Source organism: Rhyacophila brunnea, unplaced genomic scaffold (genome assembly GCF_057557595.1).
Source record: "Rhyacophila brunnea isolate RB1 unplaced genomic scaffold, BYU_Rbru_1.0 scaffold_22, whole genome shotgun sequence".
Classification (NCBI taxonomy): domain Eukaryota; kingdom Metazoa; phylum Arthropoda; class Insecta; order Trichoptera; family Rhyacophilidae; genus Rhyacophila; species Rhyacophila brunnea.
The window spans coordinates 9225124-9246546 of NW_028232882.1; the positions used below are offsets into that span (position 1 = coordinate 9225124).

At 33.1% G+C, this 21423-nt stretch overlaps 1 protein-coding gene across 4 annotated transcripts in view; it reads right to left on the reverse strand.

The window, feature by feature from the left end:
• The window catches only part of LOC147070021 (uncharacterized), a 61342-nt gene that overhangs the window by 12858 nt on the left and 27061 nt on the right, over positions 1-21423 (reverse strand). The window contains exons 13-20 of one of the 4 annotated variants that reach the window (XM_085949853.1): positions 20669-20836; positions 17947-18174; positions 14839-15019; positions 9175-9258; positions 7088-7171; positions 4326-4409; positions 1657-1740; positions 655-738 (exon numbers count right to left, since the gene is read on the reverse strand). In XM_085949853.1, the coding sequence (XP_085805979.1) occupies positions 655-738; positions 1657-1740; positions 4326-4409; positions 7088-7171; positions 9175-9258; positions 14839-15019; positions 17947-18174; positions 20669-20836 (997 nt within the window). The remainder of the gene's footprint in view (positions 1-654; positions 739-1656; positions 1741-4325; positions 4410-7087; positions 7172-9174; positions 9259-14838; positions 15020-17946; positions 18175-20668; positions 20837-21423) is intronic. The other 3 variants (XM_085949854.1, XM_085949855.1, XM_085949856.1) reach the window with 3 other exon arrangements.

A 21423-nucleotide genomic window follows, 5' to 3' on the forward strand; every position in this document is an offset into this window, starting at 1 on the left:
GTCACGGCCTGACTAGTGGGCCATGGTTGAAATATTGGATGTCAATAATACAATTCGTTACCCTCTATCTGGATAATCGAGTTTCTACTTTGATTCTAGCTGTGAACACCTGATCTGTGGCTAAAATCACTGGTGGGATGAACGACTTTAAGTCATTGAGACCTGTCACAACTCATATTATTATATCATTTAAAAAAAACATAAAAATACTGCTATGTTTTTACTACCTATGATTGTAAGGCGTTATGTTTTTGTAGAAAAAATACAACTGTTATCATTATGTAATTCAAATAATCTCAATTGCCAAAAATATAGATCTTCTTTTCCTTGAGAGATTTGAATGAAGAGTCATTACTCTAATTGCATACATAATATATATATATTTAAGAAAAAAATGACAAAACCAAAGCAAATTGTTTATTTACCTAAACATTGCACAATCTATAAATACATAACGCAGTCCGATCACCATCGTTGGCATATCGACGAGATTATGCGATAGCAGAATGTTACTATTCAATGGCAAAATGTCTGCTTTATGGTAGGCATACGGTGAAGCGCAAATTGTCTCTGACTTGTACGCAATGGGTGGTTTAAACGCTAACACGGCGAGCGCAGAAAACATGAAATGAGTGATAAGTGTGGCGGGCTCACCTGGTGTGGTTGGTTAGGTGCTCTTTCCGCGTGAAAGCCTTGGCACAGTAGCTGCACGTGTACGGGTACTCCCCCGTGTGTTTCCTTTATGGTAAATACCATCATTTTTAGCTAAGCTCTATTGATTCTTAACATGGAGGTATTTTTTAAAGCATTTGACGGATACTATATCATGATTCGGATAAAAACTTTAAATGCGTGAGACAGTTTGCTGAATGGCGTATTGAATAAATATTATATTACTGTTTGCGCGAAATGGAATTATTGTAAGGGAAGTGGCACACCAGCGGTCAACAAAATGCAACCATATTATGTATATCCAGAAAGAGAATTATGTGAAATTAGTCTTTAAACAGTGGTAATTATATTTTGCTTGCAACATTCACAGTTGGTTGTTTTTGTATTCGGATTCTGGGGTTTCACCGTGTGTTTTTCCTCTTTGCTCGGTATAGAGATCATTCTCAAGAAAATGTCTAGGAAAGAAGGACGCAAAGTGACAGCCAAGAAACTAAACACAATAATGGTAGTATTGATCTGGCCAGCATACATCTTATTTTGCCGATGGTGTGTCTCAACCCTAATTAATTATGTTTATACTACTAATTTCAACAATAGTTAAAAACTGTCCCATTATTAAACAATTTAAGTAAAATTTAATAAATTATTATTCGAAGAAAGTAAAAAATCCATTAGAATATTAAAAACCCAGTAAAATTTAATGTCATTTGAATCCAATTCAAGGACATTAATTGAGGAAAAAAGTAAAAAAAAAAACAAACTTAAAACAAGGCGGTATTAAATCAACATTCTTTCATGCGGGTAAAGAGCACGACTTTTCTAGATGATAACTGAAGCGACACTGTAACATCATCAATCTTCCGCCGGCCGTCCTTTCATCTGGGACTTCGCTTTCCCGCATGAAAGAACGGCACGCCTGGCATAGAATCACCGATAGAGGGGAATAATAATAAAAAAAGATGGCATGATGTTGTTGTTCCTCACCTGATGTGGTTGTTCAAGTGTTCCTTGCGGCTGAAGGACTTGGTGCAGTACGTACAGCTGTACGGGGTCTCTCCAGTGTGTTTCCTTTACGGCAAATATTACTACATTACAGTTGGCTGTATTTATGTTTAACACAATACGCCACAGTTGGCAATAGTTATGTTTAAAAAATAAAATACAACAGTAATCAATCAATGCTTATTTAACTTAACAGTTTCTTGTGTATTGAGACTTGAGTGTTAATAAATAATGTTTATATTAAAACAAATAGATTCTAGATAAGAAAGATTGTGACAGTAGAAATATCATAATGAATTGAACCGAAATTTTAATAATTATTAAGAGCAGGACTATCAGAAAGCCCTATAATGAAGAATTCAGAATATGTTAGGGATGTATGCTTGGTGAACTTTGTACGAAAGATATTTGTGTCATAATGATGGCCGAGCGGCTTAAGCGTCGGTCTATAACGTCCTGGGTCTGGCAAATACACATTGTTTTTCAATTTGTGTTTGAGTCAGCGTATGGACCTAATACGTTGAGCAAATGGCCAATATCCATTTTTTGCAAAAAGAAAAAATCTGTAGAGGCCCATGTGATCTTATTAAACCGCATTTCGACCAAGCGAGCGAATGAGCATAAGAATTTCGCTGGAGTGGGGGAAGAACAAACATTCGCTTGCTTGGTCTAAGTGCGGCTTTAGGATCGGAGATGGTTTAAAATGATAGCTTATCCAAACAAGTGCAATCGAAAACTCCAATAGAAAGTTAAATAATATCAAATACAGTGTACAAGGCGGATATTGACCAACTAAACAAAAAAAAACACAAATTGATGGAACAAAATGTGGATTCATTTTCAATTTTTAAATGAAGAAAATAATGGTATTAAGGGGGGACATGCTCGTCGAAGGTCAAAATTGAGTTTTTATTGTATTTTCAAACCATGATCCTGGACACTCCTTAAACGTTGTAGATAATCTATTTATATAATTTTGAAGCCTTATTTTCCTTTATAGTTATTTTAAACATTTGATGACTGCATAAAGTATTTTTGTTACATAAAATAGTATTCTTTTAAACCTCTCGCTCTAATGTTTTAGAATATAGTCATATTTCGGTACATAACTGTGCAGTGGTGTTAAGATTTTTTACTTTTATTAATTTTTAAACGCATTTATAAAACCATTAGTATAATTTATTACGAGATAATTTTTGTAAAAAATTCACGATAAAAAATTATATTGATAACCTCTGTGATCCCAAATTTGACAAGAATTAGGCATTTTATTATTCAAAAAATCGGCAAGATTAACATATTTGAAGATGATTCTAAAGATAGTTATTATAAGCTATGTCTTTGACCATTCAAGTGTGATAAACATCTTATGAATAATGATTGCTTTATAATAATTATTGACCTAAGAATAAGGTAGTGTTTTTTTGAAATACGCCATTTCTTTTGTCATTCCCCAGTGGTTAAGCTACAACATACGGCCGTAGCCATAAATTGACAAACTATAATTGAAGTAGGGAGTAAAATGATATTGACGCGCGTGTTTGAACATGTACCGTTTATTTTTTTTTTTAAATAAATTCGGTTAGGTACATGTTCAAACACGCGCGTTAACATAATTTTACTCCCTACTTTAATTATAGTTTGTCAATTTATGGCTACGGCCGTATGTTGTAGCTTAACCACTGGGGAATCACAAAAGAAATGGCGTATTTCAAAAAAACACTACTTATTCTTAGGTCAATAATTATTATAAAGCAATCATTATTCATAAGATGTTTATCACACTTGAATGGTCAAAGACATAGCTTATAATAACTATCTTTAGAATCATCTTCAAATGTGTTAATATTGCCGATTTTTTGAATAATAAAATGCCTAATTCTTGTCAAATTTGGGATCACAGAGATTATCAATATAATTTTTTATCGTGAATATTTTACAAAAATTATCTCATAATAAATTATACTAATAGTTTTATAAATGCGTTTAAAAATTAATAAATGTAAAAAATCTTAACACCACTGCACAGTTATGTACCGAAATATGACTATATTCTGAAACATTAGAGCGAGAGGTTTAAAAGAATACTATTTTATGTAATAAAAATACTTTATGCAGTCATCAAATGTTTAAAATAACTATAAAGGAAAATAAGGCTTCAAAATTATATAAATAGATTATCTACAACGTTTAAGGAGTGTCCAGGATCATGGTTTGAAAATACAATAAAAACTCAATTTCGACCTACGACGAGCACGTGGGCCGTTAAAATATTATATTATAACGGACCATTAAATCTCGATATAATGCCATAAATATATAAAAAAAAAAAAATTTTAATTCTTCAGGCTTAAATCTTTAATGTAGTCAGAATTCTTCATTTTCAGCCATTATACAGCACTCCTGCTCATAATTAGTACTAAGCTGTACGTCATATCGACATACAAACTGCATTTTACACGGTGAAATAAAATATTGCGAGAGCAATGGAATCAATTCATTCAGAAGGATCAAATAAAAAAAATAGGAATACTAATAAGATAATAATGAAAATGAAAGAAATGCAACACGATACTAAATAGTTTCACATAATTATCGCATGGAGTGAGGGTGGGGGTGTAGAAGAAGAGATCGGTCGATCGGTTGTTCACCTGATGTGGTTGGTGAGGTGCTCCTTCCGGCTGAACGATTTGGTGCAATAGCTGCAGCTGTACGGTGTCTCACCCGTGTGTTTCCTTTATGCACATACACAAATATCGAATTGATTCATCTGGCATTTACACATCACCCCGTTGCAATGGTGAGAAACAGACCCGACATTGATTTTACAATTTTGAGTTAGATACTGCACTGACATTAATTATATTTAAGTTAATACTTAAATAAAGAAATCTTTCTTGTCGACAGACCGTGATTAGAAAAGGTGTCAGGTTTTGTTTAGACTGTCCTCAACTGTGTGTATTAACCTAACCTTCTGTGTTGATAAACAGTTGTCAATATATAACTGTACAATTAACATCAGTTTGTTTCTCACCACTTCTAGTGACTTCAAAACAATACATTATTTCACTACTGTGACCTATTTTATCTATTTAACACTAACGGATTAATAAACCTTTCACTAAAGTATACTTTGAAAACATTTAATTTGTGAGTCTGTGTCATGGCTTATTTACATATTAAAAATAAATAAATGATCATAACTAATAACTACATCACGATTGGTTTTGAATCATTCGAGTTGAACATAGAAATCCAGATCAAAACTGGCCCTATATGGAAACCAACATATCAATTACCTTTAAGAAATATATGTACAGTAAAACCTCGTTAATAAGAACACGAATAATTCGAAATTCGCTGTAATTCGGAATTTTCGCAAAAAAAGTCCCTTGAACATTATTTTCATATAAAACCATACCTTTAATTCGAATTTCGTAATTCTAAATGATTTCAGAGTCCTGGCATATAAAAATATTCAATAAATCATAATAAAGTACACTATTTCATGAGCCAGTCATTGAAAATTGTGGCAGACTTTTCTTAAAACATCATAAATTACTTATTTACCTATTAACATTTTAACGATGCATGATATTTGCAGATTTTAATTTGAAAGAATTGTATCAGAAATTCGACAGGCACATCTATGATCAAAGACGAAATTAACGAAAATCAAAAAATTTTTTTTTGAACATTTTTACTATTTTTCTCCCATACATTTTATATTTCGTAATTCGAATTTTTTTTCGATTTTCGGTCCCGTGGAATTTGTATTAACAAGGATTTACTGTATGATATTGCCACAATGGTGTTCAATTCAAAAGAACTTGAGTAGAATAAAGAACCAGTCATAACTGGCAATTTTATGTCAGATCATCCATTGCGATATTTGAACCATGGAGTTCTCTGCAACTCGTATGCTTGACCCAGAGGAGTTTCAGACATACACCGAGCCAAACCGAAAGCTGTCGCGTGAATCGATGCTTTTCCGGATCGGCTGTGACGTTTTGTGAAGTATGATATCACATGTAAATTTTTTTTTTTGTAAAAAAAGTATTTTTCAATTTTGAATCGATGTTTGAAAACCAATCGTGGGAAGAAATTAATAAAAAAGACTAAAATATGATTAAAATTTACACATTTCATAATACAGTAGAAACCCAACTGTCCTGAACCAAGTCTAGGTACATCAGAGGGTGATGAGTGATGACCATAGCAAAAAAAAGCACGTAACAAAATAAACTATACCAAATGTTTTTATCAATATTAGTAGTCTTCATTCCGGATAATTGAGTTTCTATTGCATGATCGCCCACAGTCAAAAAGCAGTACAAAAATAAACACTTATTGCCTTATTTATTCAGTTTATTGAAATTATATCGCTCGAGACTTTCAGTATTACAGAATAATACTGGCAACACTGACTGATTATGTCTTGCCTGAAGAACAATTTATCATATTCCTCATTTCATTTAAATCTTCGAGCTTGTTCATTCAATGATCTCCCTTAACCACTCAAGAATATAAAATATTATCTGCAGAAAAACCCAACCCTGATTATTTTACCACCATTCTTTTTTTTTTTAAATGTATTTTGTGAATGTTACGCTGTTAGTATTACACATACTTTCATGAGAAGAAGTTGCCGATTTTTATGTGAATACATTTATTATTTTTGATTGGAGAAAAAATATACTCGAGTGGATTGGTCCCATTTTATGACTGAAATCCATTTTTTTCATAAAAAAAATGACTCAAGCTCGAAATGTCAAATTTCATTAGTGGAGGCGAGATCAAGGTGATTTGTTATTTTATTTCCAATTTGGTTGGGAGACGCTACCAAATTGTAACCAGCGAAGTCATCCATCACCAAGGCAATAATACATATAGAAAGTTACACCGACGGAGTTAATTTTAAATCGTTTATTATCAAGGTACTGTAGTTTAGCTGAGGACATCAAGGATATTAAGATAATATGTACGTGACCGTAAACTGGATGATGTTATGCATTTGTGGATTAAGCAACATTGATTGATAACTGGTAGTAAAACCTTAGGGTCTAGTAACACTGGCCAGAATTGCAGAAATAGAATTGTCTACTGTTTCCTGCAAGTGGTTACCGATGCGGGTAATCTCATTTTATATTTCCACTTGTATATTCTTTCATCTGACTAATGCATACACAGTTGTAACTGTTTTTTATATCGAGCTAAGAAAATCGCATTTCTTCTGCAGTTTAAAAATGCAATGTTCAATATTATTGCAAATGGAACTCTTTACCATGATTACATTGATTAAATACATGTTTACGACAACATTACTCAATCTACAAATGCATAGCTAGGTCAAACTGTAACTAGAAAGGAAGAGAGAGCGAGAGAAGAGAGTTGATGATGGCTTCGTTCTCACCTGACATGATTGTTGAGGTGCTCTTTGCGGCTGAACGACTTGGAACAGTAGCTGCAGCTGTACGGGGTCTCTCCCGTGTGTTTCCTTTACGCCAAAACATACCACGACGTTATTAAGCCATGCTTCAACATTTAACTACACTATCTCATCAAATAAAATGTAAATACGCGGCATTTTTTGCATATAAAATAATGAGTCTTATTACGCATTGGATTAGGCCTGTTGCATATCGCAGTTTCCGCATGCAACACCGAGATTCTGACATCAAACGAATCAGTCACGAGAGAGAAAAAAACATACATCTTGCGCAGCAACGTGTCCCAACGGCATAATGAAAACACCACGGCCACAAAACAAATTTTTGTTCAAGTGTGTAAATTACCATTAGCATTCAGTCATTAACATTGAAAGTTGACATTACACTGGGATCCATGAGAGCAAACTGTTACATAATTGATATAGCGAAAATAATGATTTTTGTTACCATTCTGACTGAGTTTATTTAAGACGCGTTGCGGTGTTGCATACTGATTGATGATGGAGACAATATGAAACTGCTCAATACGTAATATAATCTTTGCTGCTTTAACTAAGTATATTACGTACTTTCAAGTTTACAAAGTTCTTGATATTGCATTGAAACATTTACAGGTCTAATAAATTACACACAACTGTGAATTTTCTAAACGCGCAATTACCGTATGAACACGAATGACAAGCCCTGTATATGTATGACTCACGTGAGGCAGTAAAAAATACTACTATATATCTGATGCAAACTACCTTTAAGCATCAAAATGTTTTAATGAACATACACTTGGTAGCTTGTCTAAAGCATTGTACGGCATGTATCACGAATGACAGTTTCACGATATCCATAAGACTTTAGGGAATCTCTTATTAACCGATATGCCTAGGATTTATGATGATAAGATGCTGGACAGCACTATGCATCTGTAGATCAAGTGACATCTATTGAATGCAAGGGTCAGTTGTATTTTCTCAGAATGTTAGTCTGATGCTAGTCAATCAAGATTAATATAAAAAAAATTACCTGTCAAAATATAGATAGTCCATTTTGAGATTTTCACAAAACCCCCATTGCACCGATTGCATACATATTTTAAGAAAAATAATTTAAAGCCCTGTATGGTGAAAATGACACTTGATCCATGTACTATGTCTGTGGTGTAGGGTAAAAGTAGGAGTCGATTTTTGTCAAAAATGATCTTGAAAAACCATTTGATAAGCAGGTAAGTCATCAGTAAATTTAAGATTTAAAAGATTTTTAGCATTTAAAAATTGATACTTCACATTTGAGTATAATAATTAGATGGTGTTAATTTAACCACATCAATTTACTGTATTAAAGAAGTAAGGAATAGCTTCTTGTACAGTGACTCGTCCATAATGACATCTCCTTAATGACACATTTCATTGTAATTTTTTTTAACCACTCGTTTAAATTACATAACATTTTTTAAACCCCCCAATTATTACGTTAGAAAATTATTCTTTCTATCTAATAATCCCCCCCTATCGCAAATCATTACATTTCATCCGAGTGTGACATCATAATGACAACCTCTAGGTATGGACATAATATATAATTAAGTTTTATTCATTGATAGGTAGGTAAGTGCACAAATGTTCAATGTCAGTTGGGATTATTTATACACAAAAATCTGTCTACAGTCTACTACATGCCTTTATGTTGTAAAAAAATACGGTATTTGATAATAATATTGTCTTGTAACTGGATCATTATGCCTTTGTTTTACAAATAATTCGAATCCTTCTAATTAGATGTCTTCAAAAAATACAAAACTGAAAATACAACATATGTGCAGGAATCCAATGATATGTAAAAAAGTTGTTTATTTTTTATGCTCTTCCTGTGATATTTTCGACATAAGTACGTAGTTTTACCCGAACAACACAGATATGGGACGGGTACATTTTACTGATGTTCCGTTTGAGGAAAGAGCCTTCGCATCGATACGGTATTTGCGTGTACGGTTTACGGGTTGAAAGGCGAGTGAAAGTGTCGAGTGGAGTGAGTGTTAAGGAGAGCATGCGGCGCTCACCTGATGTGGTTGGTGAGGTGCTCCTTTCTGCTGAAGGCCTTGGAACAGTAGCTGCACGTGTAGGGAGTCTCTCCCGTATGTTTCCTTCATGTCACAAATTTAAAACATCAATCTCTTACTTGTCAAGATGAGAAACAAAATGTGGGTAAAATAACTCTTTACAGTTTTGGTGGCATTAGGAATGTTGTTTCGTCAACAGGGTCATATGTATGGAACTAATGCACATTACATTTGAGGCTTCTAATATCAAAACGGTCGTATTTTTCGCTTTCTATTAAAATATATTGTTGCATACTTTGAAATTTAGTAGTTCCGTTTTGTTTTAATTATCTTTATATTCCGTGGTTCTTGGTTGCCTATTGTAGAAGTATGTTAACATACATTAAGTGCGAAAGGAAAAGAGAAATCAGTCTGAACAGAATGATTTCAATATTCCAAATTAATCATAATCTAAATCTAGAAGACGAACTTCATTCAATTGACAAATTTCATACAATTTTAAAGATTAGACTATCAATCACACATGGACTTTACATGCTAATTTGATCTAGCCGCAGGATTCGAACCCACAACCCACAGGTTTAGACAGGCATTTTGTTTATTGTACCACTGCAGAGAAAGGTAATTATTACCTAACAGGAATAACTTATATTGAAAGTTGCCGCTGATACATGATATTTCAATCGCAATGGAATCAAAACAGGACACACAAAATTCTGGCATTACGCCAAACAGTAAACATTTACACTTTCACTCCATAATATTATGTATTAAAATTTATCAATACGTAATAGATGCAAATACCTAAGTTAGATCGATATGTGTGATTAAAAGGAGTTTGTGTCACATGTTATAATAGAGTAGTGGCGGAGGGTGGAGGTAGGCTGTTAAGATCCGCCATAAATAGTGCACACTAAACTTTGTCAGTCGTACGTATCAGTTTTCATCGAAATAAGATTACAATTATTTACAGATATTGTTGGTTAGTTTTTAAAATTCAATTAAACCCTGCGAAAACCAAGCCTTAATACATAATAGTCAAAAAATACTCATCTATCTATAACATATCAAAAAATTATGTAATTGAATCATACATAACAAATAATATTTTATATCTATTATAGTTTTGTTTAGTTAAAAAATGAACCAACAATATGTGTAATACGTTTAATTAATCCAAAGAACACAAATAAGTATGAATGAAAAGGTGTCAACAAATTTGTCGTATCGCCCAAAGTACATCAAAACTATTATGGTTTGGTTAGGCAGGGTTTAATTGATTTTTAAAAACTCACCAACACCATCTGTAAATTGTAGTCTTAGTTCAATGTGCACTATTTATGGTGGATCATAACAGCCTACCTCCACCCTTCGCTACTGTTATATAGTATCAAAAACAGCAGTCTAAGATTAAATTTAAATTGCTTCATTATATTATCTATAACATATAAATTTAAAAATTAAAAGTAAATAAAAATGTATTTTGATATTAAAAACCTCATTTGTAAAAAAAAAACACATTCGTTTCTCACCATCATGGTCATCTAAATACCAGATCTATTAATTCCTTATAAACCATACAGACTACACGGGACCACAGGTCTTTCTATAGAACGGGCACCATACGATAATTACGCATTTGAAATGATTCAGGACTCCTCATTTTCGGGTGCCATGAAAAGATGAAATTCTAATAATGAAATCTCCAATTTGTTATCAGCGATCAGAAAGAATGTGTTAATATAAATATTATTTATTATTGACTAGATGATATCGAGAGAAGTGGCAATCGGGTACATGGACATTCACTATGGAAGGCTCTCTTTACCCTAAGCCTACTGAGGGCTAATGTCAAATTTTAGAAACGTCATTAGTGTCTATACCTTAAACCATCCAATCACCACTTTTTGAGCATAGACAACCATGGCAAAACCGCTATTATAAGCGTATACAATAAGTAAAAATATAAAAATCATTTACAATGAATAAAATTTAAACATTTTGAATTAATAAAATTCGCCGTTTTCAAAAATCAGTACAGCATAATAGAGTTTGCTAATGCATTTCATAAAATTAAAATAAATATAATGTAACCTTTGACATGAAGATACTCGTACTTAATCCTCCTTAATCGTGTAAAAACGCTCTAAACACGCGAAAATAAGGAACATTGTTCAAAATAACATTATAGGTAACAATATTTATATAAAATTTAGCCGTGTTAACTAAACAACATTGGTATTATTTCAGATATTTCCGACTCAAATTTAATCAATAAATAAGATATACGAGTGAAAATGGCTTGTATGCCTTTTACTTAAGGCCATGCATTAGTTGAGGCACGGTCTAAAAAGATCGTCGCTAGGCGATGCGCGGATTGCGGGTGGCGGGTGAAAATGACGCCTGTCAAACGAAATATTAATTGTCATATAAATCCAACATACGTCCATTTTATGTTCTATTTATTGTTCTATTAGTAACAATAATAATATATTCATTGACATGTTTTCTTTTTAAAGTAAATGGGTAACGTTTTTAGTCATCTTTACACGATTTTAGAATTAATTGACCCGTCGCCATCACGCAGCAAAGTGACGTGTTCCCAGGTCAACATTCTCTCAGTGAATGGCAGCGAGTCCAAAATTTCGTCGCGCGTACAGTTGAAAATTATTTGGCGTTTCACTGATGCGTCACCTTAAGTCAAATTTACTCTATGTGATTTTATTTATTAAAATATATCACTGTTCTCTGTGGCCGTACTTATTGTCTACGCTTATAATAGTTGTTTTTGCCATGGTTGTCTATGCTCAAAAAGTGGTGATAGATGGTTACAAGTATAGACACTGATGACATTTCTAAAATCTGACATTAGTCCTCGGTAGGCTTTGGGTAAAGAGAGCCCTATGGACAAAAAAAGCAACGCTATACATTATGGGTAAAAAAAATAAATGGACATGGTTACAATACAACCCATGTTTACTTACCGGGAATAAAATGTATTTTAAATCACAGGCAAACGATAAAAAATAAACACTATGATTGTATATGGTAAAAATTAATATAGAAACACACGTACACTCAAATGAGACCCTGCTGTATAAATATGTTTTTTTATTTTGTAATAAAAAAAGGATCCGCACGATTTACCGTATGTTGTGAATTTACTTTACCATAAAGCAGACATCGCAGATTGCCACAAAATATTAATAGCTAACAAATACGTACACAAATTGACACGTCTGATGATATCAACTGGGCAATAATAATACACAAAAAATAAAAAGAGGACAATATAAATTGCAATAGTTGTTCAATAGAAGCAATTGAAAGAGTTCCTTTTCTTGCAATGAGTAAAACATTCAATATTTCTTTGCCCGCAGACTACTTGAACACAAGTCTTGAGTACATTTGCTGCAGGACGGAGCTATCTTTAAATTGTTTTTATTGAATTACACCTCTCCGCTAAACAGTAAAAAGTACACATTTAAAAATACAATAGAAACTCGATTACCCAGACAATACACTAATGTTAACTAAACCAGATAATAGAAAACTTTCAAAAGGTCTTGTAAATTGTACATTCGTACATATGATTTACTGGTCTGCAATAATTGGGACCTTGATGTTCTTAATATGCTAAGTACTATCTCATACACGTCCTGTTCCAAATTAAAATACGAGGCATTTTTTATTTTTTATATATCGAAACAACTGACAGTAACATCAGCATAATCAGTCTAGATATATATCTTAATATTGCACGAGTCACAATATGATATATTTACAATTGCCACGTGAAATGAGTAAAAAGAACGTCATATTGAGATGCAAACCTTTTAATATCGGTTAGCAAGGAACATGGAGATGAGTAAGAATCAGTAGTCTTTTTCTCTTACATCAGAGAAAAAATACTGTGCTGACCCATTTCATTGTTTATGTTTGAAAAAATGTTATAAGAGTAGATCTCAATTTCATGTTTTTGACTTATCTACATTTTACTTGAGACCACAGATACGATCACATACGAGTCCATAAATATACAAACAACAAATATATGTGTATCAATATTGCATTTAAAATATTTTATCAAATTATTTCTAGGAAGGTGAGTGAAGTATCTTAACTTTTAAACAGTTATTTCCTGATAGAGAATACATATTGAAGAAAATAACAAACACCAATTTTATTAGATCATTATTTTATAATACATACAGTAGAACTTCGTTAACCCATCGCGCCCTATCGGCGCCGGTGTTACAGGATGCATGACATGATGAAAATTAAAAAATTTTAATCATGTTTTGATTTTTTTTAAGTTGAAATCACTTAATAATATATGTAGCTATCATTTTATGATGTTAGTTATATACAGTCTAATATATTTTTTAAGAAATATTTGATTTATAAAATCTATTTTTATTTAAATTTGTCAAAATAATGATCAATTCGCTAGGTATGAGGTGTTTGAGACAGTAAGAAACATAAAATGGCCCTCCATCTTCTAAATATCTTGAAGAGTATTATATTTAGCTCCAGTTTTAATATATCTTCCTTTTATTATTTACTTCTATCATGGACTTTTTATTTATGTCATTTTGTATTAAAAAAGGCTAAAAAACGGCAAAAAACTATATTTGACATGTTTTTTTCATTCCACTTATACACAACGTTTACTTAAAATGTAAATACTTAATAGAAAAATTCAAAACCTATAAATATTTAAAAGATTTATTTGAATTGAATGAATAATACATGAGTTATATCAATTTTAGTAATCAGTGTGCCTTTTTAAGTGATCCTGAAAAATTATCTGTCTGCAATGGGTTAATAAGAACACGGATAATTCGAAATTCGCTGTAATTCAAAATTTTCGCGAAAAAAAAGTTCCTTGAACATTATTTTCATATAAAACCACACCTTTAATTCAAATTTCGTAATTCAAAATAATTTCAGAGTCCTGGCCTATAAAAATATTCTATAAATCGTAAAAAAGTACACTATTTCATGAGCCAGTCATTGAAAATTGTGACAGACTTTTCGTAAAACATCATAAATTACTTATTTTAAGGTAATAAAAATAATTCTGACATTTTATCATTCATTAACACACACGGCACCGGAAATTTGGTAGGCAAATCTATGATTGTAAACGATATTGATGAAAATAATTTTTTTGTTTTTAATTTTTAATATTTTTCCCCCATACATTTCATAATTCGTAATTTGAATTTTTTTCGATTTTCGCTCCCGTGGAATTTGTATTAACGAGGTTTTACTGTATTTATTACTACAATTTATGGAAACAGTACCGAAAATAAAAATAATTAACAGAATTAATGTATGTCATTTCTATCAATGGAGTATCTTTCTGTAATATCTGATTTCTTGCAAAGGCTGTGGTTTAAGCTTATTTGGTTACACAAAAAAAGACAACCTACAAACTATTTAAACGAACCGCCATTAAAATCAGGTATGTGATGAGACTGTTTAGTTAGTTTCACATTAACAATTCATTGGAGCAATGTGATGCTGAATTTCGAGTAGTTCAGATGTCCACTGCATAATAAAGAAACACTGTTGCATTTAAGACCATTAACGATAAAAAGACCTCAATCATATTCGACCTGAGTTGAAAGTGGATCGGGGTAAAGAGAGACATCCTACCTGACGTGGTTGGTGAGGTGCTCTTTCCTGGTGAAGGACTTGGAGCAGTAGGCGCAGCGATGCGGCGACTCCCCGGTGTGCTGCCTCACGTGGTTGGTGAGGTGCTCCTTCCGCGTGAACGACTTGGCGCAGTACGTGCACTTGTGCGGTGATTCACCAGTATGTTGCCGCACGTGATTCACTGATAAAATAGAAAAACCAGCTCAAAATAACTTCAATAATGTTAATTCAACATGTTTCACTACTCTCATATAATCCACAAACAATGGTTCTTTGTTTACTCTCTCTACAGTAACCACTTTCCAGTTCAGTACCCACTATTGTAATGTTTTTTTTTTTTAATGAAGCCATAGTATGCTGGTCGGGCTAATTATAATCCCAATCCCATCCTTAAACTCGCAAAAATATATCACGCCTACCATCCTTAATTATTGTGGCCAGACCAGGGTGGCCGACAGTTACGGGTCATGAATCAACAGTGATTAAGGATAAAAGTTAGTTACATCAGGACAGCCGAATGCATAAGTTTGTTATACCTTTATCGTCTCTAATTATAGCGTGACTCATATATAAACACATCTGTTTGACCTTCTTATGCTAAATCTGATACGGTTTGAGTGAACGTCGCGTCTATATTATCCATCCTGAACTTTTCCTCATCATTCATCAACCTCATAATATATTATCCATCCAAAAGTGTATTGTCCGTTTACCAGTGCGTGAGTGCGTGAACACCGAACTAGTTCCAGTGCTTGGTATTCTTGGGTAAATCGCCCCCCCCAGATCCAGAATTCACAGCATCTTTCAAGAAAATTACAGTCCCCAAAAGCTCAACCATATGCAATCATAATTAATTCATGATCATATAATTAATTATATGAGAATGCAATATTCCTAATCAATAATTTACTTTGTGGTAGCTATATCCTCATTTTAGAATGCAAGTAACTACCAGGGAACACAGAATTAATGGGCACTGAAATACCTAACGGGTGTGGCGTAACAAGCAACCGATCTCGAGTGTCAAAGAATATTAGATAAACTTAAACACGTGTCTTACGTCATTCTAAACTTGTCCTTTGTTCTGCCAACTGCTCTCGGTTTATGCACCGACGCTCATTCAATATTGTTGTATTTGAAGGTTGCAACACACACCATTGCATGTCTATAATGTTTTTTTCATTTTCGTAGGACACTCACATTTTCAAAATTCTGTGTCAAAAAAAGTATTGGGAGCCTATCGGAATTCTATTCATTAATCTGTTCTTGGTAACTACATTATTATAGGAAAATTTAAAGTTATATAGGAGAATACTGACTGTGTGCAGCTGGTCACTCGGAGGATATGTTACTATTAATTAATAAAGTCAATTCAATTTTGATACTGACACTATTTTTATATCCGTTGGTAAAATAATTAGTTAAATAATAAATTAGGCATGTTATGTTTTATTCAGTAGTGCATTTAGCACTTAACTAATTTTCAAATAAAATGCCATTTTACCTTCTAAGCCAAACATATGGACAATGTTTGTGGGGTTTGACAGATATGGGTCAAAATAGTAGTTGGCTACGGATACCTATGAATCCGCACCGCAATGAATTGTACCACACCCTAAGAGGGGGAGGGTGTCTGATATAATATGATAATTTATGAAGAAGAGGTGGGTTGTAGAAAGTGTGTTGTTACAAAAAGATATAAATTCCTTTCTTCCGAGAATAAAATATTCCATGTCCAATGCATATACCCACATATGAAATGGATTATTTTTAATAACTTTGTTTTTTAATGAATGGGGGGTTTCAAAATGTGACATTATTAAATTAGACAAGGGAGTAAAAGATCTTGTGATAAAGTGTGCCGAAAAGTGGTAGAGGGTATAAAAATATCAAAAATATTGTAATGTCATTTATACTACTTACTACCACTAGATCATGAGTAGGGCCCGGATTTATATGCTAGTGCATGTTTTGTTAAGGTGTGTGCACAGCTATGGGAGTTGCACAGAAATCCATTTCAAAATACGCAGGATCCAAAAATTAAATTAACCGAAAAAAAAATCTTTTTTTTTTAAACGTTACATGTTCAAACACGCGCGTTAACATAATTTTACTCCCTACTTCAATTATAGTTTGTCAATTTATGGCTACGGCCGTATGTTGTAGCTTAACCACTGGGAAATGCCAAAAGAAATGGCGTATTTAAAAAAATAACTACCTTATTCTTAGGTCAATAATTATTATAAAGCAATCATTATTCGTAGGATGTTTACCACACTTGAATGGTCAAAAACATAGCTTATAATGAGTATCTTTAGAATTGTCTTCAAATGTGTTAATCTTGCCCATTTTTTGAATAATAAAATGCCTAATTCATGTCAAATTTGGGATCACAGAGATTATCAATATAATTTTTTATCGTAAATATTTTACTAAAATTATCTCGTCATAAATTATACTAATGGTTTTATAAATGCGTTAAAAAATTAATAAATGTAAAAAATCTTGACACCACTGCACCGAAATATGACTATATTCTAAAATTAGAGCGAGAGGTTTAAAAGAATACTATTTTATGTAAAAAAAATACTTTATGCAGTCATCAAATATTTAAAATAAATATAAAGGATAATAAGGCTTCAAAATTATACAAATAGATTATCTACAACGTTTAAGGTATGTCCAGGATCATGCTTTGAAAATAGAAAAAAAATCTCCATTTTTACCTACGCTGAGCACGTCCGCCCTTAAGATTTTTAATTTGTTATTTCGATTTTTTTATCGGTAATATTGGGTGAAGTGGGTAGGTAGGTACAATATTTTTCCATAAAAATGTCAATTTTTAACTGCATATTTCTTTGGTTTTAGTGCTTATTTCGATGATTTTAAGTGCATATGTGCATGCATATAATCATGTTTTTTGTTGCATATAAATCCACTCCCTAATCATGAGTCCCCCTTTTACAGATTCACTATCATATTATCTATAGACCATGTCAAATAGAGAAGGTGTCCTTTAACGTCTATCGTTTTCCAATGTGTGCTTGATCTAGAATGGTGGACACAATGATAATATACTTTTTTACTATAATCATTGGTTTCACTGACCGAGGTGATCTTTCCTGGTGAAGGCCTTTGGGCAGTACGTGCAGCGGAAGGGTGTCTCGCCGGTGTGCTGCCGCACGTGGTTGACCAGATGCTCGCGCCGTGTGAACGACTTCGAGCAATAGGCGCAGCGGTGGGGCGATTCTCCTGTGTGCTGTCTCACGTGGTTCAGTAGGTGCTCCTTGCGGGTGAAGGTCTTGGCGCAGAAGTCGCATCGGTGCGGAGTCTCCCCTGAAAATGCGGCCAAGCACATGTGTTGAGTACTGCGTTCTGTTTCGTTTGAATACAACTCAAAACTATAAAATATTATACACTATACAGAAGAAATGGGGTGTCTATTTCCAAAAACTGTACATAAATGATCAAAGTATAACAAAAGATATTGAGTACATAACCTATAGGTATATAATTTGACACAATGTGTTTTAATTATATAGACATCTAGCGATAACAAAGGCAACTGTACTGAAGGAAGAAATTCATCTCAGTCTGTAATCGAGAGCACGAACACTCAGTTTACGGTTCAATGAATAACCGTCCAGGATGACGTGAAACCACAAATACAAAATTCATGAGATAACCAAATTTATATTATTTAATTATACTTCCAGTCCGTACAGCTATTAACATCAACTTCGAAACGTGTCAAAAACAAATGAAAAAAAAAGATAAAAACAAACGCATGTCCAATTTTATTTTGCCCATATTTGCTGAAATTCAAAGTTGACCTTATAAGAAAAACTGACATATTAATTTTATTTGGAAATAGAAACTAACGTTAAAATTGTACAGATCGGTATTTGGAAATAGATGCCTCAATTAACAGATTAAACAAGATACATTATACATATTATGTTCTATGATCACTCAGTACAACTCGACACCCTTACAGGGCACATTCAGCAGCATAACAATATGCATGTTTTAGTTGGTTGGCGAGGGGTGGAGGTAGGCAGTTAGGATCAGACATAGATAGTGCACACTAAACTTTGTCTGTCATACTTATTTGTTTTTATTGAACTAATAATACAAATTGCAGATGGTGCTGGTTAGTTTTTAAAATTCAATTGAACACTTCCTAAACCAAACCATGATAGTTTAGGTTGCTATGGATGATTTGACAAAAATAGTACACACCTTTTCAGTCATACTTATTTCTTTTCGTTGAATTAAGAATAGGTACCTACATATTACAGACGGAGTTGACTAGTTTCTTAAAATTCATTAAGCCCCGCCTAAACCAAAACATAATCGATTAATAATTTTGTTCCATCTATAAAATATATAAAACTATGTATAATTTAATGACATAATTTGTATATTTTTTTTGATAAGAGGGATATTTTTGGACTGTTATCTATTACAGCCTGGTTTACGCAGGGTTTAAACGAATTTTAAAAAGTAGCCGCAATTCTTGTAGTCTTAGTTAAATGAAAATAAATACTTATGACTGACAAAGTTCAGTGTGCACTATTTATGTCGGATCTTAACAGCTTGACTCCACCCTTCGCCACTGGTTTCAAGACTCAAGATTGTTCAATATTGTAGTACGACAATAAACAGTGGATAAGCTTTTTTAGTTCAAAATCTACTCACTATTTTCACATATAATTATTTGTCTTACTGTAATAGCAGTGGTAATTATGATAATAAGGTATTATAACTACAGACAGACAGAAATGAGGAGTGTAATGTAACAATTAAAGTTTGCTGCGCTAATTAAATTTGATATCTGTCACAAGTCCATCTGTAATTTATAAGAGAGAAATTATTTATATACAAAAAAAACTTGTAATTAACATTAAATGCTATGAATAAATTTCTCAAAGTACAAGTTATTCAGATGTTAAACTATAGTAGATATAATTGAAAAAAATTTAATTACACTAACAAAGCCAAAATCAAATGATATCACATAATGTCGGCACGATCCAGTGTTTATAACAATTTTCAAAATTACGCACGTCATCGAGCGTAATACATTTCTTTTGATATTGATATTGGCACTGATTCACATACACAACTTATTTATATTCTACACGCAATGTCATATAGAATGAAAAATTAATTTTCAAACCTTTCAAATCCAGCCACCGGAAAAAAAATACATTATAAATTTACGATGTTCTTCTCTGATCAACTTAACATTATTCTTGAGCTGTTGTTCCCAGGATTATTTTTTAATCACAATTAGGAGAGAAAACTCCTATTACTTTGGATCTAAATATGAATACCGAGTATTGAAAATTGTTTGATCCAATCAGGACGGTCATATTCACAAGAGAACACTAATTGACGACAATCAGATATGTTGGGGCCGGTTAGTAAACATTTCTGCATTATACAGAAAAATATTTTGGAAGAATATAACCTCGAAGGCAGGTTACCCACGGGCAGTATTTTGCGGTTGCACTGACTGCAGAATGTTAATATGCATGACGTTTGAATCCTGTTACACACATAAATAGATGTTATGTTGTGAAAACAGCTTCTAACTCAATGTCACTTATACTGCTTTAATCGTCAACCCTCGATTTCTAAGGCCGAGATATGAGCCTTTTTATAACAAATGGTTGTCAGTTATCTGCTTGACACATTGGGTCTATGCTCACAAGTTCGACAGTAAAATACATTGTACTATGAATTAAAAGTGTTCTGGATCTGAAAGGTTGTCGCGGCGACACATTGCCTTTTGTATTTGTTGTTGTTTGTTGCTGTTGTTTACCGGTGTGCCACATGATGTGATTGGTGAAGTGCTCTTTTCTGGTAAAGGACTTGCCGCAAATCTCACATCGGAAGGGCGTGTCGTTGGTGTGCGACCGCATGTGGTTGGCGAGGTGCTCCTTGCGCGTGTACTTCTTCCCACACACCTGGCAGTGGTGCGGCGTCTCGCCTGCGGGACAATACCTCCACATTAGCCAACCATCTCTCTCGTCGGAAAAAAACCCTATTGTTTCCCACGTGTCAACATCTCAAATCAGGTTGCAATTGCTTCATTCATTTTTTATTATTACATTACTCCACCACCATTAATCTTGACTCATGGTCGTTACATGGCCCTGTATTATACATCCAATTAGGTAAACATATCTGTGGTGTTTGGGTAACTACCTAAAAACTTTTGCACACGAGCTGCAAAACAAAATCAATAATCAACCAGAAAAATATAACTGTATATTTACAAAGAGAGAATTGTATGCATGGCCCCCACATCTTGAAGCGGGTCCCAAGGCGAGGATCTTTGGCAGGCCCCCCTACCCATCGCTAGGGTTAAAGGCAGTGGGACCATTTACAAATCATTTTCTAAATGTTTCAAGTAAAATCAAGGGTATTCGGAGTATTTTTAGTGATTTTTTTGTATTGTTGAATAAATTCATTTGAATTACGGAGTTGTCGAATATCGACACATAGTAATCAAAAATCGCATCACACTAGACAATTTAAAATTGTAAGACTGAAAAAATAAAATAGCGCTGCAGG